The 27611-nt window shown below is 48.5% G+C and overlaps 8 protein-coding genes across 8 annotated transcripts; 4 read left to right on the top strand and 4 right to left on the bottom strand.

The window, feature by feature from the left end:
• Positions 1 to 979: 979 nt before the first annotated feature.
• Positions 980 to 3574, bottom strand: L3040_003746 (uncharacterized protein; the record flags this gene model as incomplete). The annotated part of the gene is made up of 1 exon (XM_007294642.2): positions 980 to 3574. The coding sequence occupies one exon, from the start codon at positions 3572 to 3574 to the stop codon at positions 980 to 982; it is 2595 nt and encodes an 864-aa protein (XP_007294704.2).
• Positions 3575 to 4461: 887 nt separating this feature from the next.
• On the top strand, positions 4462 to 5445 carry L3040_003745 (uncharacterized protein; the record flags this gene model as incomplete). Its single annotated transcript, XM_007294643.2, has 1 exon — positions 4462 to 5445. The coding sequence occupies one exon, from the start codon at positions 4462 to 4464 to the stop codon at positions 5443 to 5445; it is 984 nt and encodes a 327-aa protein (XP_007294705.2).
• Positions 5446 to 6352: 907 nt separating this feature from the next.
• L3040_003744 (uncharacterized protein) lies at positions 6353 to 8213 on the bottom strand (the record flags this gene model as incomplete). The annotated part of the gene is made up of 3 exons (XM_007294644.2): positions 6353 to 7959; positions 8017 to 8064; positions 8114 to 8213. The coding sequence occupies 3 exons, from the start codon at positions 8211 to 8213 to the stop codon at positions 6353 to 6355; spliced, it is 1755 nt and encodes a 584-aa protein (XP_007294706.2).
• A 3018-nt stretch (positions 8214 to 11231) lies between these two features.
• L3040_003743 (uncharacterized protein) lies at positions 11232 to 13533 on the top strand (the record flags this gene model as incomplete). The annotated part of the gene is made up of 7 exons (XM_007294645.2): positions 11232 to 11282; positions 11346 to 11362; positions 11443 to 11515; positions 11565 to 11708; positions 11762 to 12670; positions 12721 to 12916; positions 12968 to 13533. 7 exons carry the CDS (start codon positions 11232 to 11234, stop codon positions 13531 to 13533), a joined length of 1956 nt encoding a protein of 651 aa, XP_007294707.2.
• A 763-nt stretch (positions 13534 to 14296) lies between these two features.
• On the top strand, positions 14297 to 16659 carry L3040_003742 (uncharacterized protein; the record flags this gene model as incomplete). The annotated part of the gene is made up of 3 exons (XM_007294646.2): positions 14297 to 14422; positions 14485 to 14541; positions 14617 to 16659. The coding sequence occupies 3 exons, from the start codon at positions 14297 to 14299 to the stop codon at positions 16657 to 16659; spliced, it is 2226 nt and encodes a 741-aa protein (XP_007294708.2).
• A 3974-nt stretch (positions 16660 to 20633) lies between these two features.
• On the top strand, positions 20634 to 21062 carry L3040_003741 (uncharacterized protein; the record flags this gene model as incomplete). Its single annotated transcript, XM_007294647.2, has 1 exon — positions 20634 to 21062. The coding sequence occupies one exon, from the start codon at positions 20634 to 20636 to the stop codon at positions 21060 to 21062; it is 429 nt and encodes a 142-aa protein (XP_007294709.2).
• A 2277-nt stretch (positions 21063 to 23339) lies between these two features.
• L3040_003740 (uncharacterized protein) lies at positions 23340 to 24542 on the bottom strand (the record flags this gene model as incomplete). The annotated part of the gene is made up of 4 exons (XM_007294648.2): positions 23340 to 24002; positions 24052 to 24175; positions 24244 to 24293; positions 24351 to 24542. The coding sequence occupies 4 exons, from the start codon at positions 24540 to 24542 to the stop codon at positions 23340 to 23342; spliced, it is 1029 nt and encodes a 342-aa protein (XP_007294710.2).
• Positions 24543 to 25712: 1170 nt separating this feature from the next.
• L3040_003739 (uncharacterized protein) lies at positions 25713 to 26607 on the bottom strand (the record flags this gene model as incomplete). The annotated part of the gene is made up of 6 exons (XM_007294649.2): positions 25713 to 25826; positions 25900 to 26025; positions 26076 to 26174; positions 26227 to 26338; positions 26389 to 26517; positions 26588 to 26607. The coding sequence occupies 6 exons, from the start codon at positions 26605 to 26607 to the stop codon at positions 25713 to 25715; spliced, it is 600 nt and encodes a 199-aa protein (XP_007294711.1).
• Between the last annotated feature and the right edge of the window lie 1004 nt (positions 26608 to 27611).

Here is a 27611-nt window from a genome sequence, read left to right as displayed (position 1 = left end):
GAAAGAAATTTCCATTGATGAATCATATCCCGAGATCTGAGCAGTGAGTAGTGGGTTGTATATATGAAGACAATCAAGATACCCCTTCCCCTTTCTTTTCCTCTCCCCTTTCCTCTCCCCTTTCCTATCTCACACCTATTTATACAAACCGCCACCTTCCAAATCCGCAGCCCTACGAACAAGACGATAAAAAAAAAGAGTTGGCTCAGCAACCTTCCTCGCTCCAACGACGAGCTCTCCGTCTGCCCAGCCTTGTCGTATACCCCGTAAGCGCCGTCCGCTCGCCCGCCCGCCTAGCCACCAATATTCGGCTACAAAGCAGTATCCTTCATCTTTGTATCTAAAGTTCCGAGACGCGCCTGTGTGAAGACCAGTTAATATATATATATCTTTCGCTTATTGCCCCTTGTTGACTTGCCGATCTGCAGCCAGCCCCGATCCGCCCAGTCATGGAAGCGAGGTCGCCGGATTCGACCATTTATTCACCTACCTACGGTACTTACCTTCCTTCCTACCTTTCCTACCTACCTTCCCACCTTCCTACCTTCCTTGCCATTCCACCCCCCTTAAAGACAGGGCGCCATCGAGGTCGCTAGACAGAATCACATTTCGGCGGTACTCGATATGTGGGGAACCTGTCACTTTTGCATTCCTGTACAGCGCAGGGACGCGCCTTCCCAATCTGTACCACCCAATCGACTAGATCTCATGGGGCGTTACAAGCGATATGTCACTCGTTTCTTACAGAGGAAGGGAAATGAAAACAATCGTATCTTTGTTGGTACTGTAAATGCTACCCATTTTTTCAAGCACGGCTGTATTCGCTCACCCAGTACCATAACCCGCTTGCAGTTGCCAATCAAATGGATACAGTTACGCCGTCGCCGACGTGCCCATCTTGCCCATCTTCATTCGCCCAAACGCCCAAACGCCCAAAAGATTATATCAGCCTGCTAATATATAACAGCAATAAGATGCATTAATGGGATATATACTGGAATACAGCAGACACAGCTTCGTCCCCACACTCCTGTCTCAGCAGCAAATCCTGGATCGTTTTCAGTCCCTCATTGACAAAGTGATTCCATGTACTCGTATCACCGTACATCATTGCCGGAGCCTTGATGTACTGCTTTCCATCGGGCTTGCAACGTTTGCACTTGAACGTGTCGTGCGTATCACTGGTGGTCTTGCCGTGGTACTGGAACAGCTCACGCAAGCTGTCAAGAGTGAAGTGACGTTCCACATCCTCGGCGGAATCAACGACACATGAAGACAATGATTGCTTGTGCGATTGCCGTTGGAATATCTTCTCCTCAATCGTTCCTGTCGCGATAAAGCGGTACACGAAACAGTCTTTCTTCTGACCATCACGCCAAACTCGTGCAAGAGCTTGTTGATCAGCGGCAGGATTCCAGTCTGGATCGAAGAGAACGAGTCTGTTCGCCCCGATAAGATTGAGACCACATCCTCCGGCTTTACTACTAAGGAGGAAGACGAATTCGCTTCCCTCAGGGTTATTGAACCTGTCTACAAGCTTTTGTCGCTTGGTTACATTCATCGTACCGTCAAGGCGAAGACTACCATAACCTCGATCACGACAAAGCTTGTCAAACATGTCAAGGGTTTGTGTGTAATTGCTAATCAGGACAATCTTGTCGTTCGTGTCCTGGCGGATCCGTGCAAGCATTCGATCCAAGACTTGCATCTTTCCTGAGTACCATGGTCTGATATCTCGGTCTCTTCCTCGGGATTCCTTCGGAACGTAGTCATCGGGTAAATACTTATCACATCCAGGTAGGTCTTCCGGAAGGTTGAGCAAGTCCGGATGATTGCAAAGCTTCTTTAGTAATCCAATAGCCTTGAGAGGCTGACTTCCCTTGCCTCGAAGCAAAGCCTTGATGTCGGGACTACTGATGAAATGGTTGTATAGGTCGAGCTGGAAAGGAGCCAGGTTGCAAAATACCACATGCTCGTATTTGACTGGTAGATATTTGGATAGAATATCGTTGGTCCGTCTGATGATGAACTTATTGACTATGCCTAGCAGCTCGCGCACAGTATCGTCACCCTTCTGACGATCCTTGTCGCTTCCCGCAGCATCTCGTCCTTTGAGAATCGGCAACTCGTACTTCTTGCGGAATTCCATCCGCGTGCCGAGGAGGCCAGGATTGGCGAAGCTGATGAGTGAAAAGTACTCTGTAAGATCGTTCTGAATTGGTGTTCCGGACAAGATTACTCTTCTCGATACATTGAGGCCGTTGAGTGCCGTAAAGGTCTGACTGTCGCCGTTCTTTAACCGATGGCCTTCATCGCAGAGCATGAGTCCAATCTTCGTGTTCTTCAACTCCTCCACATTAAGCCGCAGAGTCTCGTAGGAAACGATGATAACTGGTCTGGTAACCGATCGGCCGCTGGCGATAGCCCACTGTCGTAGTTGTTGTTGCAGTTCCTCTTTGGAAGCCTTGCCATCGATAGCGAATGGCTGGATAGCATCTGGTCCAAGCCATTTGACAAGTTCGTTCGCCCAATTCTTCACCAGGCTAGAAGGGCATGCAATAATAGCCTTCTGAATTGTGGGCTTTCCAGCTTCAGGAGACTGCTTCAACAGCGTCCACATCAGGGCAATGCATTGCAAAGTCTTGCCGAGACCCATTTCATCGGCCATAATGCAACCATTTGCGTTGTCCTCGATCATTCCAGTAACACACCGGTACATGAATTTCACACCTTCGATCTGATGGGGCCGTAGAACCTTCGATAGTCGAGGGTCAATGACAACAGGAACCTTCGGCCTTTCGCTCTCGACAACCTTTTTGATTCCCAGAATCTCCGCCAGTGACTTGTGTACGAGAGGCTCCTTTATCTTTGGTGGTTCACCACTTTCAGCCTTCCTAGCCTCCTCAATGGTCCTAGGCTTCTCATCGATGGTCGGATCGTAGAGGACAATTGCGAACTCGCCACTGGGATCATGTAGCGGCTTTGCAATGAAGACTGCTCCCTGCCTGAGACCGAGAGTGGGAGGAGGTCGATTCGGATTGTAGGATGGGAGGCTCTTATTTGCCAGCGGAACGGCGAATGCCTTTCTGAACATCGTGTCCTTGTCCTTGACCTGGAATACCGGGAACTTGTTCGATTCTCTGTTCGCAAGGGCCAATCGATCCTCGTTCGTCCAGGGTTTATCTCCATCCTCCTGTTCTCCATCCGCACCTCCATAGTCAACCTTTCTTCGCTTTCGCGCCGGCTTCACGGATGCGCGTGTGATAGTCGCGGATCCTGGGCATCTGAAGGGTTTCACGAGCTTATCCACGGATTGAGGGGTGTAAAGACGCTGAGAGCCTTGAGGAGCCGATGCTTTTGCAGGAGGCGTGGGATAAGTGTTCTCCTTATCTTCATTCAGAGTAAGCCCGAATGGCTTCTTCAGTTTATCAACGGTCTGGGGTGTTCCTCTGTGAATCCCAAGGCGTTTCTTCGTCGGCGCAGGCGTACTTGCTGCTACTTCGTCAGGCGGAGTGATGAACATCGTCGGCGCAGGCGTACTTGTTGTTAGCTCATCAGGCGGAGTGATGATCATCTTGACGGTTCAGCGCTGGCTCAATTTAATCGGTGTTCAAACAGGATCATGCTCCAGTGGCGGTCTGATTGTCGTGGATGGTAGATATAGGGGCGTTAGGATTGAGTGGCGGGGATGGATGAAAACAAAACGCGTCAAGCGCGTCTCGAGGTCACCGCATCACGTGGCTGCATAGGCAAGGCACGAAACGAGTCCTTGGCAGGTAGGAGATAACCGGGACGACGTCGTGCACTGTCATTGAAATAGATGTGAATGGTACACAGGTTCATCCCTTGGAAGTTTCATGAAATTTTGACATTCCTCATGTTTCCTACACGCTACATCCTCCGATTATAGAACTGTTTCTTCGATTTCTTTTCTGCCTCTTTTTTCGCCTCACCTACCCCAGGTCCATTTATCATTTAGCTATCCGCCGCTCCTCGCTAGTAGGGTTCGATCAAATGGCCCCGCCGCCTCCGCCCACAGCCATGGACAAGCTCTGTGCGAAATACCAAAGTCCTATTCTTATGGGAACTTTTGCACTGCAAGTCGCCCATCACCAGTATATACGTCGGACGACACCAACCTATGAGCCGTTAAGCTCTACATTCCCAAGACTTGCTTCTGTTCCCCGGCCGCTCAGAGCTGGCCTGGGGTGGGCAGCCATTTTCCTGGGACTTCTCACTCAGATCACGTTGGCGAAGAGGTCGATTCGGGATTCTTCGGGCCCAGTCTTGCCGGTTTCAGCTCAAAGAAAACACTGGGTAAAGAAGTCAGAGGAGGCTCTGCAGTAAGCGGGGGATCCTTCAACTTCTCGGCTTTGAGTTGATATTTCGATGTTGTATATCATGGTTATGCAATAATCTCAACCCAGTCTTTGGCGCTCTCTCTTGTATATATTCTACGCCATGTCAGCCGATTTTTGGGCCGGCTACATCAGTGGCGCAGCCGGGATTCTCATTGGAAACCCTCTCGACCTCATCAAAGTCCGTCTCCAGGCCTCACCAGCTCTCTCGACACCTTCTCTCTCAACCGGAGTACCACTACCCCCATCATCCTACAGGACGCAATTTCAGTCCGCCTCCTCCCTCATCCGGGGAGCAACAGCTCCAATAATCGGCTACGGCGCTCTCAACGCCCTGCTCTTCGTAACATACAACCGCACCAGCACCCTCCTCAACTCCCAGTCACCATCTAGTCCCTCAAACCTCTGGACAACTTGGATAGCAGGTGCCATCGGCGGCCTCGCAACGTGGGTCATCTCCACCCCCACCGAAATCGTCAAATGCCGCGCTCAGATATCCACCACCTCAGCCGCTGCCTCAAGTTGGGGCATTACCAAAGAAATTCTGCGCACAGAAGGGGTCCGAGGCTTGTATTTCGGGGGCGTGGTGACCGCTCTGAGAGATAGCGTCGGCTATGGCTTCTACTTCTGGAGCTACGAGCTCACGACCAGATTCATGGTCCAGAAGATGAAGGAGCGCGGAGAAGCCGGTACCCGGTTGGAAGAAGCCGCGAAGGTCCTGCTGTGCGGAGGAATCGCCGGCGTGGTAACGTGGGCGAGCATCTTCCCACTGGACGTCATCAAAACCCGCGTTCAAACTCAACAAGCCGTCGTAATACGCGTCAGCAGCCCGGGAGAAGCTGCCCCCTTACTAGCAGGCGAAGCAACCGGATCGCAGAGACTGGGAGCTGTAGCCATAGCAAGAAATGCGTACCGCAGCGAGGGCGTAGGGGTATTCTTCAGAGGGCTGGGCGTGTGCAGCACGAGGGCGTTCGTGGTGAACGCTGCACAGTGGGCTGTGTATGAGTGGATCGTGCGGGAGCTGGAGCCGCAGAGGAAGGATGAGCTGAATTCAAGCAAGAAAGAGGGGAGAGATGTAGGAATTTAATTTATTCGATTGGAGCATAGATCTCCAGAATATAATAGAATAGAGAGGCATAGACGAGAATAAAGAAAAAAAATCAGCTTGGACTTAGAAATTTAGAGAGCTGCAGTTTCGGGCCGGCCTGTATGTCCAACATTAGAAAAAGTCACGAATATGGATATCGAAGAAGCTAGATAATGCTCTCTATTTTGTGCTTTGTGTTTTGTATTCGGTTGGCAAGTCACTTGCTTGCTTGCTTGCTTGCTTGTTTCGCTCTCTCTCAATGTCCTTCGCTCTGCGTCGCTCTGCGTCGCTCTGCGAAGTAGTGATAGTGTGAAGCACACTCACACCGGCTACCGTTCCAAACCTTCACACCACACCGCTCGAATTCTCATCTCGCAGCGCCCTGGGACAACAGAGCGACTACGTCGGACATGAAGCATATCTCTACGTTCTCAAAGAAAAGAGAAAAGGAGAAAAAAAAACCCCCCTCCTAATCCCACACACCCTCCCCTCCCCAAAACCATGCAAGGTTCTCCTCAAATCACAGAACCAAGATGTCGAAAGAGAATGTACGGAGCAGCTCCTTTTACTTACTCAACCAACATATTTATTAGTCCAATCGTGCAGCTTGGGAAAGCAGAAAGTGTTTCCCTATCAGTTACCTCGCCGTATTCCGTGTGATTCCGGAAAGAATAACAGATTTTGCAATACAAGTATTATTCAATGAGCTTCTGGCATATGCCTGCCGTGGAGGTAGGGAAGAGATCTACCTACAAGGCAGGAGGCATAAGCCATATCTAAGCCATATACATACGTTCTTTACTCCTGACCCCACCCAGCTATGCAATACCAAAAATATCAGTCTCAGCCGATGCAGTAATGTACAAATCGCTCAAATACAATGATCAATGAAGATTCCGGTCGAGATTTACGAGTACTGCAGATCCCCATTACCATTACCATTGCCGCCCTTGTTACCGTTTCCGTTCCTGGCCTGCATCTGTTGCTGGTATTGTTGGTACTGCTGGAATTGCTGCTGGACGAGCTGCTGAGGAGTCTGATATTGCTTTTGCAAGGGCGGGAACTCCTCGTACGACACGGCGGCGTTGTAGGTGGGCGTGTTGTTACCCTTCTCTCCGACATCGTCAAGAGATTGGTAATTCTTGTACCCTCCACGGCCCTTACCTCGACCACCATTCCCCTTACCTGCACCACCACGATTTCCACGCTGACCACGATGAGAGCCCCGACCACCTCGACCTGCCCCACCTCCACGGTGGTTTTCGTGCTGATAGCCACCTCTGCCACCACCTGTAGGATGGCCATACGGACCACCATCTCGCCTGCTAGCGTCGTCAGGGTCCGGCGCATGCTTGCGCTTATGAGTCTTGCTGGGGAAAAGGCTCTCATACGAAGTCTCGCTCTGGTCCTCCGCCTCGATGCGAAGCAAGACCTTCTCGCCCACCGTGCTCTCAAACACGTACTGCTTGTCTTGAGGCACAGGCTGCCAGTTCTGGATCTTACCTGCGTCGACAGGGCGAGCGCCTTTGCGGAGCGCAAGCACGACCATGGGGACGGGATTTTCGGTGTAGTAGCTTATATTGGATGAGACGGGGCGGACGGATGCAGCCCATATCTTACTTTCGAAGACGGCGGTTCCGGTTACTACCCAACTCATCTTGCTGCCTATACCGCCGACTTTGTCGAGGATACTCTGAGGGGCGGGGCGGGGCGTGATGAGGATATTATTGGCGAGGAATTTCATCTCGGTGTCGGGCATTTTAGAGGGGAGCTGAGCTAGAGTAAGTAGCTTTTGTGTGTCAGTGTTGCTGATCAAATAGCCGGTATAGTAGACTGTTTTCTTGATAGCAAAACGAGAACGCTGGTCTCCACTGCCAATGGACGCATTGTGATCGTTGATCAAGCGTTGGACCTCTGCAGCTTCTTGGACAGGATCAAGATGGGTAGCGCTCTCAGCTACCTGAACAACTTCAGCGACGATTGGGCCTCGAGTTGGAATACTTCCATTCGCACCATTCTGCCGCTTGTTGTAGTCCGTGAAGAATTCTCTGAAACCCTTGGTATGTTTGACTCTGTCTTCGTAGACTCTGATTTCTTCCGCACCTTTGTAAGATTCCATCAAAGTCTCTAGAAAAACTTGCTTGAATTTCATGGTACTTGAGAACTGTTGGTTGTTGGGTCCCGCAGCTGGCTTCAGTGCGATGATGTCAAAGTCAAGACCTTTGCTTGCGATCATCTTTTTAAGCAACTCGGTGAATCCCTTTTCGGAGCGCCCAGTGAGCAGAACCGTCACGGCGTCTTTTTGTTGCATGCTGAGCTGGATCAACTCGACGATCTTCTCGTTCCACCATCCCTCCCAGGCACGCGGCTCTTCCTTCTCAACACCTTCACCGGTCGCGGCTAGAATTCTCGAGTCGTGCCACCAACCACCCGCATTAAATGTATCCTGGGACTGTAGAAAGCCGATCGAGGGTCCATTCCATAGTCTCGGATTTGGGAGAGGGCTATTGAATACTTGTAGAAAAGAGATAAGCACACGGCCATCCAAGGTACAGGTGGGTGGGCACTAACGGGTATTATCAAAATCATAGACGTGCAAGGCCTTGATCTTCTCCATCGCTGCGTGAAGATTAATACGTGCTTGCAGAGGCCGATAGCACCATCCTACCTGGCAGTTGAGCTTTATCTGCAACAGACCATCTGTTGAGCGCAGTCAAGGTGTATGGACCCTGAGGGCCATTGCCATAGCCATAAACGTTGCGCGCCATCTTGTGGAACGAGGCTGCGCTTACAAGACGCGACGTGCGGAGGAATCCAAACACTTTTGGGAGGACGGGCCAAGGAGTCTGCAGTTTTTCTCGCAGTTCTCCTGGCGGTCTGGTAGTGAGGTAGTGCGTGAGTTGAGTTGAAGGTTGGAAAGGGATATTTCCGTTCGATCGGATCGTCGGTTGAAATTGTTGCGATCACGAAGTTCTCAGCCTCGCTTCAAGTGGTCGTAGGTGCGCTACTCGTAGCGTGAGTACCTAAGAATGGATTCCCCTGGCCTGGCGACAGATATCAAACACATCACATCACGACTTTTTCAATATGGTTTCACCGGTTGCGAGGCGCCATGTATCCGCGTCTGTCAAGTCAGCGAGCACTTGGGCACATCCATTGCCAGTGCCTTGTCAGAACAAACCCGCCGTGAGCAAGCAACGGGAAGGAATCCTCTCAGTCTCTGATTCAGTGATCGCACCGGAGTTGCGCACGGGGAAAATCTGATTGCTGCAACCAATTCTGAACTGTCCTGTATCTGATGTGGAGGTCATCAGGAGCCTCAGGTCGATTGATAAAGTTTTGTCTGGCTGCTAATATATATCACAGTTGGCATCAGAATACTTAAGTATTTCCAGGAACAGTTGGTGCATGCAGTCCAGTGCTCCAGATCCCGGAGAATCTTTGTCTTGAGCACCTAGTTCACGTTTCTTTCCCGTGCCTCTTTATTCTTTGGCAGGGCAGAGACATTCAATGCCAATGAGAGTACCGGTAGTCGACAGCTTGCCTTACTGGCGCACGGTTATTACAACAGTCGAAGTCGAAGTCCATGACATTTCCGTACGGACATCTACCTAGGTACCTATCTTGGTCAAATCTTGGATGACAGAGATCACCGCAGGGGCGATGCTAGCGAACTGACTTGTTATCCATATTTTGCAGCGACATCATTTTCCCAGTCGTTTCTTTAAAATGCACCTGGGCTGCATTTCTTGTCACTGGTGTTGTTTCCCATGAGCACTGTTCTTCACTTCTTGCGATACAGCGGACTCCATACCAGTAGAATGGACAGATTAGCGGATGGTTGGTGCCTGATACGAGCGAGTACCTATACAGTATGGATCTCCTACCTATTACGGAGATTCGCCTTTTCCCTCGGAAATAGGGGCATTTTCGAGCTAATTAGCGCATTCAAAATTCGCAAGACTGTCAAGTAAGGGCCGAGTCCTGGTCCGGGTCCTAGTCGGGTCCCCTGAAACTTTAGTTATTCCGTACGGATAAGGGCTTTCGAGTTTCGACTGAGCGAAGTTGCTCGTGTGCTGTGATGATTATGATCAGGTACAACATAAGTACCTACGGTACAACAGAAGTACCTACCTCTTCTCTCTCTCCTTTGCTTCTCCTTAGCGACACCAAGATATCCCAAATATTGGTAAGGGGCATTTGGTGGAGGTAGAAAGTCAAAAGGGATAAGTACCTGCCTAGGTACGGTAGTTGCTCCGTATAATTTCATGTTTACGGACGCTCGGATTTCTCGCTTGAGCCAATACCGTATAGACTGGTTTAAATGAGTCCTTGGCAAGCCGTGCGCGGTGGAGCCAGCCAAGTAGAGAAGCGAGAAAAAAGGATTACTCAGCCAGCAAAGTCCAACGTCGAGATACTTGTATAGGTCAAGAATCAAGCGAATTTAAATATTTTCAATTTTCTATACTATCAGATCTTTTTTTAAATTGAGAAATTTAAACTTATATTTTAAAAAAAGCACTTTACTACAACTATCTTCTTTGTTCGAGTTGGATTGAGATTTTATACCTTTAAGCCTTGTTTTAAAGCTGAACTAGCGTTTTCATTTTCGTTAGAAAGGCTTTAAGTATTCGTTAAGCTCGATTCTGTTTGAATATACGTATATATTTAATCCGACCTTTACTTAAAATTAATTTATAGTTATAGATTTTTTTTGGTTCGTGTTTCTTTAAGAATAAGCTAATTATTAACTCAACTTCTCTTATGAATAGAGCTTTTTCCGAGGGTTCCGAAGGTAAGCAAAGATATATTAGCATGTTGATATGTAGTAGCAATGCAATTCTTTTCATTTTGGCTGCTCAAACGCTATAGATTTTGATACTTGGCATTTCTGAGTCATCAATTCCTGCCAATCGGCCACTTATCGCCGATGACCGTCTCCACCGCGCACGGCTTGCCAAGGACTCATTTAAACCAGTCTATACGGTATTTGAATCATTTTCAGGGTGCAATACAGCCACGGCTCTTTTTCCTTGATGGGACCCTCGTCCAGCCCGAAATGCCAATCACCCGTCTCATCGAGGGAGGTGGGGAGGGGGGGTCTGTTTATTAATCTGTCGCTTCTCTAACTGACCCTTGCTCAGTGCGGGCCTGTTAACATCATCGCAAGGCAAGTGGATAAACATGTTGTATCCGTCCAGAAGCCAACGATCATCGTCAAGGTTCCCACACCATTTCAAAGTCCGCGACGACGACCACGACCACGACCGCGACGACGACCACGACCACCACCACCACCACGACCCCCTCCCTCGCCACACTGTTCCGTACGCAACTCAACTCAACTCAGATCAACTCAACTCAACCCATTGCACCTCACCTCACCTCAACCCAATCCAACTCAATCAATTAGCGATAAAGAACAAAGAATATATCTGCATCGCACGCCTGCCGCCGCACCCCCGCCGATCTCGACCTCGACCTCGACCTCGACCTCGACCTCGTTCAACATCGCCCTGCCCACGCCACCCACCCCCCAACGCCATGTCGAGGGCTTCAACGCAAGATTAAGTAGGAGCATCACCGACCGATCGCTCCCCCCCCCCCCCCCCCCCCCCTCAACCGCCGCACCCGCTTCCCAACGTCGCCATTATCCGACCGCGTTTCTGCGCTACACACTTACAACAACCCCTCCAACCCCTTGACGTGGAGAACGTTCGAGACCTCGGCCACGGCTAAGCAACACCAGGACATTCAAATTACCGCTCCCGTCAGAAATCTACACCATGGACAAAGGCGGTGATCAGGGCCCTGCGGCCAACAGCTCCAGCGACTTTGTAAGTACATTCATTACCTTTCGAACGGCCTAGACCTGACCCTGTTGACTGATCCTGGGCCAGGTTCGCAAGTTGTATAAGTCAGTATACAAAATTCCCGTACAAATCTACCATTGCGGGAGGTGTCGTTGCGCCAGGTGGCTAATACGCTGCAATATAGCATGCTCGAAGACCCTTCTTACGCCAAGATTGTACGGTGGGGAGAAGGTGGCGAGAGCTTTGTGGTGCTCGAAGTATGCTCTCAGCTGTCTGTGTCTATCCTACGCCGCTGATATCTTGCAGAACGAGAGATTTACGAAGCAAATTCTGCCTATGCATTTTAAGCATAGCAACTTTGCTTCCTTTGTGCGACAGCTGAACAAGTATGACTTCCACAAGGTCCGGTGTAACAATGATGACAGCACTCAGTCCCCCTACGGGCAAAATGTGAGTCGCCTGCCGCCGGGTCTTCCTCCTACGACTAATCAATCACCCGTCAGGCATGGGAGTTTAAGCATCCTGACTTTCAGGCGAACAAGAAGGATTCTTTGGACAGCATTAAGCGAAAGGCGCCAGCACCGCGTAAGACAACCCAGAACATGGAAGATCAGGGATTCCCTTCTCAACAGATGGACCTCGTCAACAGCCAATTGATGGCAACTCAACAACAACTCGAACAACTTTCGGAGAGGTACCAAGATCTCGCCCAAGGCCATGTTACATTGCTGCAGCAAGTCGTTCACCTACAGAAGTTCATCAAGAACCATGAAGGTGTTATGCATCTGGTGCTGGGTTTTTTGCGTAGTGTTAATGCGACTCATCGGCGGAGTAGTCGCATCGGAGCAGGCCCATTCGACGGATTACCAAATGACGGGGTTATGGATGACCATCCCGCATCGCCTTTGCAACAGGCTTCGGAACTACTTGAAAAATTTTCGGCTGAGAGCCTGCCCGAAAAGCACCTCGAGCAGATGAGCCATGAATTCCATCTCATACACGACTACTCGACGCCACCGAATGATCATCCCCGGGCTTCAATGGCACCTCATACGGAGAACACGAGTGCGAATATGGGGTATCCTGTAGCCAACGATCTAGATAACATGGTATACCCTGTAGGTCACACAAATGGCATTGATCCTATCAACAGCGAGCACATCAACAATATACCTTACTCCTTACCTGCGAATGGAATGATGAACACCAATCCCATGCCGGAGATGTTGCCCGAGGGGATGTCGAACATTTTATCCGGGGGGGGGCAAGCTAGTGGTAGAAGAAAGACGAACCCCCAGGATTGTGTGTGGGGAGTGCAGAAGCCTCGCATTATGCTGGTTGAAGACGATAGAGTTTGCGCTGATATAGGTTCAAGATTTTTGGAAGCTTTCGGGTGCGGTGTTGAGACAGCCGTGGGTTGTAAAGCCATCCATCATATATAGTTTTCGCTGACATCCTTTAGTGTGATGGAATGGAAGCCGTGAACAAGCTTAATCATTCTGATAACCAAGTTGACCTTATCCTTATGGATATTATCATGCCTAACTTGGACGGTGTGTCTGCGACAGTCTGTATAAGAGAAATGAGACCGCAAATCCCCGTCATAGCCATGACGTCCAACATTCGAGCGGATGATATCGACATGTACTTCCGTTACGGTCAGTCTGGCAGCTTCCTTTCGATAATTCGGTATTGATATGAGTATATAGGTATGAATGATGTTTTGCCCAAGCCTTTCACAAAAGAGGGCATGTTGAGAGCCTTGGAAAAGCACCTGCCAAGCTTCAAGAAGGATGCGGCTTTCCCTCCGACCGGAAGACCTCAAATGGCACATCCCGGCTTCGCAACACCCAACAACTCTGCTCAAACACCGCTGGGGCCGAAAATGGAACAAATTTCGGCGACACAGTCCTTGAATGAAGATGCGTCCCCTGGTAAATCGCCCGTGACAGCCACGTCATGGCATTCTCCAAGTCAACTTCCTGGACAATCGCAGATAGGAGGAGCTCCCGGTGTCTTTATGCAACCTATGGGAGATGACCGGCAGTACAACATGGCAACTGCCCAACCTCGTCCGCAAGCTGGATTTCCCCCGCCTCCGAATCCTGCACTGGGACAGGTCCAGGGGCAGGTCCAGGGGCAGGTACAACAGGTACACGGGCAACCCGGACCCGGCGTACGTAGACGGGGTATATCTGATCTCGGTGGAGATACTGAAAATCATCCCGAGAAGAGGCAGAGAATCTATGGGGCTGGGACTGGGTTTCCGCAATGAGACGCCAGGGGAAAAAAAAACTTCGGCCTTTAAGAGCGAGCAAGACCAGGTTTTTTATAAAAAGCGCAATCTGGGTATTGCCGTCCACGTTCTCGACGGCGTTCGAGGCTTGGGGGCGAGGCGATATTTGGAGGTATCGAAACCATCAGGTAAACAAAACAGCTTGGTGTTGAGGTTAAATCGGCGCCACAGGAGTACCGCTGTCGATAATAGGTCAGTTGTTAATAGGTCTGCACGTGCGGCCAAATATTTGCAGCGTATACAAAAGTAAATCACATTATATGTGCCTGTTGATTTGACATTGAAGTTACCAGTGACCGTGTTCTGTGCTCTCAGGCAGTTAGGTAGCAAGCTGTCTGCCATCTATCTGCCTCTCGCGCAAGATGAAACTTGTGGAATGAGATCGAGCAGTCAGACGCTTCTTGATGACTTTGTAGCACAGAAAGCAAGACTTGTCGTTGCAATAAGGTATGCTTTGCTGTTGAGGTTCTAGACCTCAGTGAGGTGAATCTGTGCAACGCCCCCTGTCATGTCAGCCTTAAGTACTGAGCGCCGCTTTTTGCGAACTCGGTTACTCTGACTATCACTCCATGACTCAAAACTTTCGACGCACATATATCTACACACCTCCCATACCTACGCTGCAAACTCACCACTTTCACAATTGCGACATCGACTAACTTCAAGAGGTTACGAAACGAGCAGAAGATACAATCCAGATATCTGACCAAAGAAATAAGTGGAAGGAAGGAAGATTGTGAGGATGGCGCAGGCGCAAAAGTCTGCGAAGGGTGCCGGTGGGGGCGGGGGCAGAGCTGCGAAGGGCGGAAAGAAAGCTGCGCCGGGCAAGAAGGTCGAGGATGAGAGGGACGAGACGCTGCAGGCTGTTGTATGTGCTATTGTGTCCGTGGTGCAGCTTGAGGAGAGGGTTTGAGAACTGACAATGGACAGGTTCTTGCAGATTCGTTCGAGACGCGGTTTAGTCCTTTTACGTTGCAGACTCCAAGAGTGAGCCACCCCCCAGCTTCTGGCAGATGCAGAAGGTAGCCCTGTGTGAAGGGAGCAGTAGCTGATCTACACCAGTGTCTACTACCACTAGCCAACACCCCTCTGATCGAATACACGCTCGAATTCCTGGCCATGTCTGGTGTGGCAGATATTTACATCTACTGCGGCGCGCATACTGCGGACGTGGAACGCTACATCCAAGCCTCGAAATGGCACCCTGATTGCCCCGCCTCGCCCTTCGCAAAACTCGAGATTGTCAGGACGACCGCCCGATCCGTCGGAGACGCTATGCGGGATCTTGACTCGCGGGACTTGATCACTGGAGACTTTTTGCTCGTACATGGAGATTTGGTATCGAATCTACCAATCGATGTTGCGTTAGCTGCTCACAGAGCGCGGAGACTGGCAGATAAGAATGCGATTATGACAATGGTTTTGCGCGCCGGGGGACTGGAAACACATCGGACAAAGAGTAAAGGCATCACGCCTGTTTTCGTGGTGGACCCGACGAAGAGCAGGTGTTTACACTACGAGGAGATAAACCCGTTGCAGGCAAACAGATACGTCAATCTAGACCCGGAACTGATATCTGCTCATACCGAGCTGGAGATCCGGACCGATTTGATCGATTGCGGGATCGATATCTGCACGCCGGATGTGCTGGCTTTGTGGGCGGAGTCGTTCGATTATGAGGTCCCGAGACGGCATTTCTTGCATGGTGTGTTGAAGGATTATGAACTGAATGGGAAGACGATACACACGGAGGTAGTGGATGACCATTATGCGGCGAGGGTCTTCAACTTGCAGTCTTATGAGGCAGTGAGTAAGGATATCCTCGGCAGATGGACTTATCCTCTTGTGCCGGATAGCAACCTCCTGGCTGGCCAAAGCTACAAGTTTGAGCGTGGTGGGCTTTGCAAAGAGAATGGGGTGATTCTTGCGCGGACGTGCAAAGTGGGAAAGAGGACAGTGGTGGGCAAGGATACGAGCATTGGAGATGGGAGTGTGGTCTCGAACAGCATCATTGGGAGGAGGTGTAAGATTGGTAAGAACGTCACGATTCAGAATGCCTACATCTGGGACGATGTCGCAGTTGGCGATGGTTCGGTTGTGGACAGAGCCATCATCGCCAGCGAAGCTGTCGTCGGCAAGAACTGCAAGATCCAGCCTGGTGCTCTCCTCTCCTATGGCGTCCGGATAGCAGACGGCAAGGAAGTAAAAGAAGCCTCCCGAATCACCCGCGCCAAGCGGAGACAAGGCGACGACGACTCGGACTCGGATTCATTATCAGCAGCTGTAATACCGTCCGACCTGTCCATAGTAGGCGAAGGCGGCTCAGGCTACCTCTTCGAGGACTCTGACGAAGATGAAGATGAAGCCACCATCTTCCACAGCAACCTCATCTACAGCACCTCGCACCTCAACATCTCCTCGGAATCCATCTCTACCATCACCTCCGAGCCGTCTATCTCTCCCCCCGACGAAGGCCGGTCCCGCCACTCCTCTTTCGCCGGCAGTATCTCCGAGGACGGCGAGCCCGGCTCCTCCTCGAACGAGAATTTCCACCACGATGCTGTGGCTGGTCTACTCGATGCCCTGAAAGAGGGCGGGGACTTTGGTGCCGCGCGATTAGAGTTCATGGGACTCCGTCTCGGAAACGATGCTACGGACCACCAAATGCGGCGCGCAATCGCAGTCGCCTTTACGAAGCGCATCACTCAGCTGATCGAGACGTCTAAGATCGAAGCCTCGAAAGCAGCAGGCATCGCCTTTTCCTCTCCTGGCGCCGAGAGCTTTCTGAAGGAAGTTGCCGTTGGTACTGACCGGTTGGAGGAAGATCAAGTGGATTTCATCGGGTGTCTGCAGAAGGACTTGGTGCATCGGAGTAACGGGGCAGTGATACTGGCCGCGGTGTCTCAGAAGCTGTACCAGCTCGAGGTGTTGGAAGAGGAGGCGTTTCTGGCGTGGTGGAAGGCGAGCGAGAATCTGGGCGACAAGGAGGATGGCGAGATGCGGAGGGTAAGGGAGAAGACGGGGGTCTTTGTGCAGTGGTTGAAGGAGGCGGAGGTTGAGGAGGAGAGTAGCGAGGAGGAGGGTAGTGAGGAGGAGAGCGAGTAGACTGTGTCTGTAGTAAATAGTAAAATCGAACGGGCCTGATTTCTGCCGTCGCTTAGCTGCATAACCATACCAGGTCAGAGAGACAGTTACCACATTCAACTTCAAGCCCGAAGGATTATACTATCTCTGGTTCCTCGCATATAATAAATAGTCCTAGCCAGCTCCGAACAAAATGAATAAGATGGGACTGATTGTTTCAAAGTAGACTGGAGAGAGAAGGGGCGAAAATTATTGAGTGAACAGAGTCTTTGGAAAATCTACCTACCTACCTATCTACCTATCTACCTATCTACGCATACTTTGGAGACAGGAAAGAGAAGGGAGCCAGGGCGCGGCCAAGAACGGTCGCTCGCTCGCTTATTCCCTCCACCCACCAAACGAAAAAGAGCTCTTTTCTCATTGTTTTTCTTTTATCGCGCAGCTCAGCAAGGAAAAGGAAGAAAGAAATCGAGGAGGGGAACCAGAGGAAACGAAGGAGAAGAAAATAGCCGGGAGTGAAAAAAACAGTGAGAAGTTTACCTGCTGAACAGAGTGGGACTCGAACCCACGCCACTTTCGTGACCAGGAGATTGTTGCTAAGGAAACCTTAACCTGGCGCCATAACCAGCTCGGCCATCTGTCCTTGGATGTTTGATGTCAACAGCCAAGATATCAGGCGCTTTAACAATATAAAAATTTTCAGACCGAGAACTACGTACTCTCCCCTATGAATAAATGTCGGACCCAGTTTAGGCCCATAAATCATAGAGCGGTGGTTTCTTAATGGCTCAAAGCCCTGTCAACTCCACTGTATAGACTATAAATACTGGCTCAAAGATACTTTTCAAAGCTGAATCCTTATAAGTTGATTGGTTTAAGCCCTGGTAAGATCTCTTGCGAAATTATACTTTTGACATTTATTCATGGGGGGGGATCGTAGTATCCGGGGGGTACAATGCTAAGTGCCTAGTGACGCAAAGGTGGCTGGGGGCAAGGTATCCGTACAAAAATAGAAAAACTCTACTACTAGCATGTTCGAGGTACGTAGTAGATTTCGACGTGATGGTCTAGAACCTCATCTTGATCGAAGTCCGTACGGATATGCCACGTTACAGGCCTACGTAAGCATTACCCCTCGAGGATGGCCGATTATTTCCCATGACTCGAATAAAGTAGAGTTGTTTTTCCTGTGCTTCAACCTACTTTTTGAGTGGGCCGCCCAGCCAAATTTCACTCGCTGCTTTACAATTTTAGGGTATTATTATCGCGATTTGTTTAGCTATAATAGCGGAAATCCTTACTACCGACGCTCCTTTGAATACTTTATTAGAATCTTTAGACGCTACATTCAACGACCTCGGCTTCGGTATACTCGATTTTGATAAAAATACAGATCCATTTCTCAAAGCTTCTTAAGAGAAACCTGTTTCAATTCAGCAAGGCGATATATTTCACAATCTAGAAGCTTTCCAAGACGCAGTACTTGATCAAGCTATCCACGAGCGATAGGAGCTTAAGTGTCCGAATAGCGAGAAGACTTACTACTATGTGAGATACGTATGCTGCTTTAACCATACATGCAAGTGGCGCGCTCGTTGCAACTACTACGTAGTACGTAGATAGTACAATACAACCCTCGAACTAAGGAAGCTACGGTATCGGTATGGTAAGGGAAACATACGTAGTACATGCAAAAATTTTCTTATATAGAGCAGCGAGTAGATTTGGCTGGGCGGCCCACTCAAAAAGTAGGTTGAAGCATACTTAGGAAAAACAACTCTACTTTATTCGAGGCATGGGAAATACTGTACTATTACGTGATGATCGACCCCTTGAGGGTGCCAAAAAAGTCTAGTTTCCACTTTAAACCTCCTGGTTACCCGGGATCGATTAAACCGTCATGAGGCTATAAGGCAGAAACAGGCACACATGCATTAGACAGCCACTGGGACGCCGAACCTCCGATCAATCTAATCTCAATCGGGTGTAGCCCTTATCATTCCCGCATCAATTACCTACTTTGTAAAGGATTGACTAACGGTAAACGCGCTCGCAAAATCGGCTAAGTCGTTAAAGCTTCGCTCGTGATTGATTTGATTCGAATACCGGTATCACGTACGAGGCTCGTTAAGCGGCCGCTAGCTTCGGCTGACTAATCCTTTATTCTCTTAACCACGGCCTGCTTGCTAGGACCGTAACAAAAAAAAGGCTAAAAGCGGAAGTTTGAAGAGCTTTACGTGCACGCTCGAATCAACACGTGACGTAATAATAAACGTAAAGCTTTTTCAATATAAGTAGCGGTTTATTTCGAAGTGAATACACGTTATCGATAAAAGGCTGAAATAGCTTATAATCAGCTAAATTAAATTAAGAAAAAATAAAGGTAACAGAAAAGAAGTCGAGCGCACGTGCTCGGTATTATCGAAAGGCTAAATAGGTTTTATTTCGTTGAACATGCTTTAAGTCAAACGGCGAAGGAAGTACCGTATCCCCTGGTTTAAATGAGACCTTGGCAAGCCGTGCGTAGTAGAGACGGGCCCCGGCGATAAGTGACCGATTAGCAGGGATTGATGACTCAGAAATGCCAAGTATCAAAATCTACAGCATTTAAGCAGCCAAGATGAATAGAATTGCATTGCTATTACATCTTGATATGCTAATATATCTTTGCTCACCATTGAAACTCCACCAAAACGCGATTAATATATAGATTCCGAATGAGTAGAATGCGATAAATACGAGCAATTGCGGAAAAAAAATCTAATAGATCTAATAAAAGAGCGCAATAGCCGAGGCTTTTTTACAAAGAAAAACGCCGAATTGATCGATATGCTAAGATTATTTAGTAAAGCTCGTAGAAAAAGCGAAAACGAGACGATGATGGAACCGAATATAAAAATTGATCGAAAGTAATAGAAAGTATAGATTTAATTGCAATTTATATTTAAATATATTTATCAAAATAAAATAAGTTACAAAAAGGAACGAAAATATTGAAATTCGCTTAATTCTGACCTTTACCATCTTCTCGACGTTGGATTTTGCTGGCTGAATAATCCTTTTTTCTCGCTTCTCTACTTGGCTGGCTCCACCCGCACGGCCTGCCAAGGTCTTATTAAACCAGAGGATACGGTAGTAGGGGATTGGCGAGAGGTAGCGGAAAAGGTAGCGGGAGAAGTGGCGAAGGAGGCTATGTTATACGTGTATGCTTGTTTCTGCCTTATGGCCTCATGACGGTTTAATCGATCCAGGTTACCCTACCCTCAACGCGTAATACGGTAAAGGATAACTTCATATACCACGGTACAAGCTTAAGTATTACCCGTCGAATACTACGTATAACCGTGCGGTAATAAAGAAAGCTATCGGCAACCGGCTACTTTTGGTCTCAGGCCTTATATTGTAGTAACGGATGCGTTACTCTGAACACCGACTTTTATAGTTTAGATACTTGCTTGACTTTTTTGACTTCATTGTAACCAAGAGCCTCTAGGTTTCAAATGCTTGACGATGATTTTCGAAAACTGTATCTCCCATGAATAAATGTCGAAAGTATAATTTCGCAAGGAATGTTACCAGAGCTTAAACCAATCAACTTACGTAGTATAGTATCTTTGAGCCAGTGTTTAGTCTATACAGTGGAGTCAACAGGGCTTTGAGCCATTAAGAAACCACCGCTCTACGATTTATGGGCCTAAACTGGGTCCGACATTTATTCAATGGGGCGGGTAGTTTTAGCATAAAAAAACTATTTTGTTTCGAATTGTTTCATGGCTTGCCTTGCCAAAAGTATATTGCTCGTATTTTTGATATTAGCGATAGAAAGTACTATATACGGAATTGCCGGGCCACCTCGCACTCACAACTATATAAGATAGGCTGTTCCTCTTCCTAACTCTTAACATACACAATCATCTACAGTCCTCTACAGTCCTCTACAGTCTTCTTATAAGCTCAATCCCTCAAAACGATCACCTTCAATTACCAACTCCACTATGCGTTTCAATAACAACATTTTCTTGCTCGCCTCCTTCCTCGGCGTCGCAACCGCCTTGCGCCGAAGCTGCCATGCCGAGGAGGACTCTAGCACCGGCGAGTACCAACCTACAGACACCGACACCTTACAGCAAGTCGCGGGTGACTTTTGCGTTGATGAGCAACGCCTGCTGCAATTGAACGAGAACAGAGTCCCGAAAAAAGGACAAGCTTACAAAGTTCCTTGCTATCCTCGAAAGCGCGATTGCGCCAGGATCACGGGCAGTCTTTACGGGTACTACACGATGACGAATGAGGATAGTTACAAAGCGGTTGGGCAGGATTTCTGCATCAATACCTACGACTTGAAGGCCTTGAACCCCGAAGCTCTCAAGGACGATTTAGTTCACCCCGGCATGGTCGTCTTGGTTCCTTGCGCTTGGAATTAGCTACAATGAAGGACATTGGTGGTGGGGGCGAATTCGCGATTGCCGTTCTAGGTTCCTCGTCATAAATGGCTGTTGCTAGGCAAAGCGGAAGGAGAGCAGGGTGCATGTGCCACCAGGGCACCGCACGGATCTTTTGACTTGGCACTGGTGCCTATACTGTATTATTATAGCCTCGCTCCATTTCTTACCGGTCGTTCTAGAGAATACCAACCATACACACAATATCATCAGAAGCTTCCTCCTGTGACCTAGTATTATCACTAGATAAGTACCAAGTACTAGCAATGATGGTTAAACATCTTTGAATTACATAATATCCACTCGGAATTTGAACTAGGGCTTATCTTTTCACTACCTATAGCATAATTATTCGATACCACCTGTCGGTTCCCCATTATCGACCTGGTTCGCTTAGCCTGGACATGTCTCGCTTAGCGGAACATACGTAGTAGGAGCCAAAGGAGCACTAACCTCCTTACAAACGTTGTTACTATATAAGTAAAAGTACCGGTAGCCATTCAGAGGAACTCCTCCTACCCCAGGTACAGCGGTGAAGTTTCCCGACCCACCTTGGAAACTAGCTTAATCGAACAGTTGCCGTACCATCCGGTCCCCCGCTTCGTGTCGCCGATGGCGACGATACAATATCTACTCTGTATTAAAGGATCAATGTTTCAATATTTTATGAATCTCCTAATAGCCTCCTACACAGCCCGACAACGCTCCGGCATACTCTCTCAACAAGCGCTTCGAAATCCAAATCTCGCCGACCTTTTCATACGCATCCTTGACAAACAGCCGCATGCGATTGAGCGCGGGACCGGAAAGGTGTTGCTCGATGAAGCTAGTTTCCAAAGCGGGCCAGGAAAAACTTCACCGCTGTACTTACCTCCGTATACTGTATGTACCATTAAGTATTAAAAAGTGATCCGCGCTTAGCTTCATGGAGCCGGTGGAATTTAGATGCCATTCATACCCGTTGTTTTGCAATTGCAAGTGACCAAGTGCGATATGCACGTTGATGAGAGAGAGATGCGTTCGCTACCGGCGAACCAACGAAACTTTTTAACAGAAATGTTCAGGAGCAGCGTCAAGCGATAAAGGTATATTTGCAGGCTGGATATCAAGAGCGGCTGTCAAAGCGAAAGAGGCCTAAATAATAATCCAGGGTGTATTCCTGCTATGTTCAACACGGCAATATCAAAACCGTCGTAATTCTTATATTCCGAGTTTTTTTTGGGAGGGGGTGGGGGGTTCGTATTGCGAATCTAATTTTTGCATTGAATACTTAACTTACGTCAACGACTTTCTCCTATAGGAAGACCCGATGTTAAGAGGTAACGAAAGTAAAGAAAATGAACGGAAAGGATGGAGAGATGGGGATTAAAAAAAAAAAAAAAAAAAAAAAAAAAAAAAAAGGAAGAAAAAAATAGCCGCCAAAAAAGAAAACATCAAAAAGGATGCTCACTGAACAGAGTGGGACTCGAACCCACGCCACTTTCGTGACCAGGAAATCGTTGCTAAGGAGAACCTTAACCTGGCGCCATAACCAGCTCGGCCTAGGACATGTTAATTGTGCACGCAGATACGATGTTGAGGAGACTTACCATCTGTCCTTGTTGAGTTTGTCATGGGATATCTCGTTGGTGTTGGGAATCATATACAAAAGTTTGAAATTTTGCAGTGGAGCATAGGCCAGTGGCTTGGTGGCCGTGATTTTGCCGTGTGGACGGAAGGATCTAAGGAAGGGGAGGGGAGGGGGGGACGATAAACAGTTATCTAAAGTTATCTAAAGTTACTGAAGACTGCTGAGGATATAATCATTTACACTCTTAAATATATCCGCACATTCATATTGCTTGCATAATCTCGTCAGATATAATGAAACTCGGCTGGCCTTATCAAAATTTCCGAAATTTCATCCTGACTTCTACGATACGGGGTGCATTTTAGAGGATAATACAAGTACTCAGATATTCTTCTGATAATCAATGCGGCCAATTCGAGGTCAAGATGATCGTACCCCGGTGCTACAAGCGAGGTCATGTTCATGACAAGTAAAAAAAAAAATCATGGGAGCAAAGGCAACAGTGATAAGACAAAAGGTCTGTATTGTATTCTGGGCAGTCAGGAGGCCTGCAAAACGAACCCATAACAAGGTATACTAGAGGAGGATACTAGAGGAGGTCCGCATACCACCAAACTCTGCTTTCTTCTCTCATCCATGCTCGACTCCCCCTACCCACTGTACACCTGCAACTCCAAATGACAGACACTCTACTGTGACGCAGGAGCAGCCTGGGTCGCATCTCCTGCCGGGACAACTGGGACTTGAGCAGTGTTGGCAGCTTGGACTACAGCTGGGTTGGTGGCCGTGTTATCAATGACATGAGCATCCTTGGCCTTTTCCCACTTTGCTGGCTTTGTCCATTGAGGATCCTTCCATGGCCCATCATCGCTGGCCATACATCCACCAGGGCAATCACAGGTTCCTCCAAAGACCTTGGGCAGGTTCTCGGGGGGAACTTGCGCCAAGAGCTCTTTTTGATACCCGCCGCCCAGAACGTGGATCTTCTCCACAGTAACAGGATCCAACCAGCCCTTGATAATGTTGAAGACACCGCTGAACCCCCACGGAGCGTTGATCAGGTACAGGCGGCCAAGGCGTTCGGGGTAGTAGTTTTGCGAGATGGCGGAGGCTTGCTTCACGTAGGAATAGACGGAGGGGACTTTGGTGATCCCAACTCCCTTCATGTCCATTATTGAGCAGCAGGTTTCAAGGAGATGGCCGGTTTTGCGCGAGCAGGCGGGCAGACGGGGATCGGCGACCTTCTCGTATTCGACGGCGAGGTTATTCAGCATGCGTTCGGCGGTGGTGATTTTGTACATGGCTGTCAAGTCGATCTTGCCCATTTGCTCGATGTATACAGGTCGGCCATCCTACTCGTCTATTAGCACTTGTATTGTTGCCGGGGTGCAATATCCGTACTTTGTCTGTCTTGTGGTAGTATTGAGGATAGTACTCTGCGACTTGAGGCTTCTCCTTGTAGTCGAAGTTCCGGGTCAGGTCGTCGAGGTTGATGTCCTTACGCCAGGTCTCGGAATCGATGAACCTGCCCTCGAGGTCAGCTTAGACCCACCTAGTAATCTAGTAATACTGCGGATGTGTGCCGCAACATACATCTTCTCGGACAGCGCGACATCGAATTTACGGGCTCGCAGAAATCTTAGCTGGAGGCTGTTAGTCCTAAATACGGAAGAGAAGATAGGGCTGTGCTATTTACGCACGAGGGTCAAAGTGTCGAGTCTCTCGGTGTAGCCAGCAGCTTCCAGCTTCATTCGCAGTTGGTAGAGAGAGGCTTCCTGCTCGGGGGTTGTGTGGCCCGGGTGACCGGTCTGGTTGGTAGCAGAGACGATGGGGAAGTCATAGTCGTCGTACTTAGAGTCAAGCTTCAAAGTGGTACCGGGAATCTCTGCCATGATGACGGATATGGTGTTGTTGTAAGATTGTTACAGAGGAGAGAAGTAGGGAAGACAAATAGGTAGTCTTGAACATTCAATGTAGGCATGTTGTGCCCCTCATGTAATGACGAAGCGGTGTACACGGGCAAATTATTTAGCGAGGAAACAGGAAAGGGGGCTTAGCTGGGATGATTGCAATATAATGCCGCTGCAGGTCATTTCCTCTGTATCTTGTACAACTCATTCTTTCAAACAAAAGATCTGCCCCAGGATAAAAATAGTTAATAAATTGATACAGGGGAGGACACATGGTGAAGTCCACACCCTACTATGCCTGTCTGGTCCAAGGTGGTTTTTCGCGATTCTGGGTATTTGCCAAGAATTTTTGGTCGAATTCCGCGTTTGACACAAATTTGAAAAAGATGATCGAGATAGCTGTGATCTTGAAACCTCTTCGCCACCCTATACGAAATTGGCGGTAACGCGAAATCTGATCCAGATCTAGGTACTTTCAAAAACCATTTTCGGCTGTTCTGCGCTAGTTGCTTTCAGAGACCTTGCTATAGCTAACCCTCCTCGCTCTTCCCCTTTTTGTAAGGCCCACCTTGGTCCACCGGGGATTATTAAGTCTGGGCCTAAGAACCCGGAGTTTTGTAATCGAGGTCGGAAATAATGAAATGTAAAAGTACATAGAATCTCCATTATGCCTTTGGTTTACAGATCGTAAAGCTTCAATTTCGGTCACGGGACGTCCTCCGTATAGTTCAGCTTATGCAAGTTTGATAGCGCTAAGGATTCAAATAGCAAGGCGAGGGCGATCTTGCGGCTTCGCTCGAGATGACCGCTTTTTTAATTTGTTTCAATCGTATATGAACAGAGAAAGAGAAAGAGAAAGAAAAAGAAAAAGAAAAAGAAAAAGAAAAAGAAAAAGAAAAAGAAAAAGAAAAAGAAAAAGAAAAAGAAAAAGAAAAAGAAAAAGGGAGAAAAAAAGGAGAGAGAGAGGATGTTAGAATATCGCAGGGAAAAGCCTGTCGCGAATAAAGATATCATGCGCTGGACCAAACGGGCCCGAACTACACATAGTTTTCCACAACTGACTTTTTTGATAGCAGGCTCTGCGCTCAGATCTGAGCTCAATTTCAGAGTCTGGAACATTAACTTTTGTCATTTCGTCGTAATTTGATATATTCAACCGTTTGGCGTGCCCTTCTCTCCATCATCCAGTGCTTCTTGCTCGTTCTTCTCTTTCCTCTTCATAGTAACATCCCAGTTGTATACTCTAGCAGTAGCAACCTCCATTGTCTATTCCTCGTTAGCCTTGTTCTAAGCATTTCATTGACTCCACCATGCAGCCCCAACCCGTTGAAAGCCTTACCGTAATCTGCTCCCTCAAGAATTCCTGATCCTCCAGACAGTTGGCCAGATTCTGCTTTGCAGTAGCTAGCCTTGTGGTGAGAAGCTCCTCTGCTTCAACGATCGGGTATGATAGCATGGTGTCCGCCTGGACTAACGTCAGCAAAATTCCGCTAATTATAAAATTTTGCAACATACTCCCAGCCAAAGATAGACCTCTTCCGTCGGCGGTACATGAGCCTTAGCATACAATGTGTCGTTGAGCTCGAACGTTGTTTCGATTGGGTCCGAGCCTGGCTGTTGAAACCACGAATCAGCTTAGATCGCCAACATGGAACCAGCAGCATACCTTTCTTGTCTTCAGGAATTGTACCATATCAAGCGTCTTCTTGATTTCTGGCATCTTCTCCTTTAGCCCTATTGCCCGCCGTTGTTGATTCGACTCCATGAACTGATATTTCCTATGACGATATGAGCCCCCGGTTCCCATATCCGATCGGCAGATGCCTACGATATCATCTCTTGGAACTTTTTCAATGTCTTCTCAACATCCGCTCGGGATGTGACATAGTCCTCTACTTTGTCGACGAACGGCGCATAGGGGATGCCCCGAGGATTCGTAGGGGCTACCACTTCTTTTCTAGTGTTGGCTTAGTTAGTCCTTGGGAATATGCGAGGCGTTGAAGGATTATCTGGCAAAATGTGCTTACTTTGGTTCCGTGTCTGCCATTGTGAACGTGGTCAACAGCTTCCGGCGCGTAGTTGGTCTCGGTCTTGGTCTTGAGATTCTCCAAAATCCACAAAAGAGTTCCCGACGCTAAGCACTCGCTAGCGTTATCTAATCTTAGCGCGGAATACTTGAAGCATGACCAGCCAGTATCCAGGTACTTTGGGTCGAGTACTGTGTGATCTCCCAATTCAAAGCGATCTTGAACTACCCCCATACTCTGACCAACATCAACATTGCCACAGTCGAAACTCGTCGATGCCGTGAAGGTGATCTTGTGCAACACGGGCTCCCAGTATCGTAGTCATGGATTCGGAATGGCTCCGTGAGGGGATCCGAATCGCCTTGAAAACCCCGCTGTACCACCCGGCTGATAACGGGAATCGTCAAACCCGAGCACGAGAACGAGATCCGAGATTCCGGAATTTGATAGAGAAGATTCTGTTCTCGAGACGGTTTATCTTGACATATCACGCTGTCATTATCGGCTTTGTTTTGGTCCTTTCGGTTGTACACTGGACCAAAACTGCGCTCAGATGGAGACGAAGGAGGGCTTCGAGGCTCTTGAAATCAGGGGCTGAATATGGAGATATCCATGATCATTCCGGGTCGAATCACCCAACCTGGTCACCGGACAATGAGCAAGATGTGAAAACACTCTCTTCTTCTCATAGCAGAACTCTCAGCCCCCGGCGTAGAGCTATCGATGAGAATGAGGAAACGCCGCTTTTGGAGTCTAGTGTGCCACCTTCGCCACCAAGCGTGATATCCACGATCAGGGCAGCCTTGATATATCAACCCCGGCCGATTCCGCTCCTCAACAAGATCCTGCCTTCTAACGGCATTTCTGCTGTTGTACTTGCCTTTCTAGTTTTGAATTTATTTTATCTATTTTACGACATAGATCTGACTCCGGATTATTTCATACTACTAGCCGACCGTTTCGGTCTTGTTTTCACGGCAAATATTCCCCTTCTGTATCTATTCGCTGCGAAAAATCAGCCCTT

This window comes from Drepanopeziza brunnea (genome assembly GCF_022702325.1).
Source record: "Drepanopeziza brunnea f. sp. 'multigermtubi' strain 214-2 chromosome Unknown ctg5, whole genome shotgun sequence".
Taxonomy (NCBI): Eukaryota; Fungi; Ascomycota; class Leotiomycetes; order Helotiales; family Drepanopezizaceae; genus Drepanopeziza; species Drepanopeziza brunnea.
Note: the sequence above shows the minus strand (reverse complement) of the source record. Positions and strands in the feature narration are given on the sequence as shown.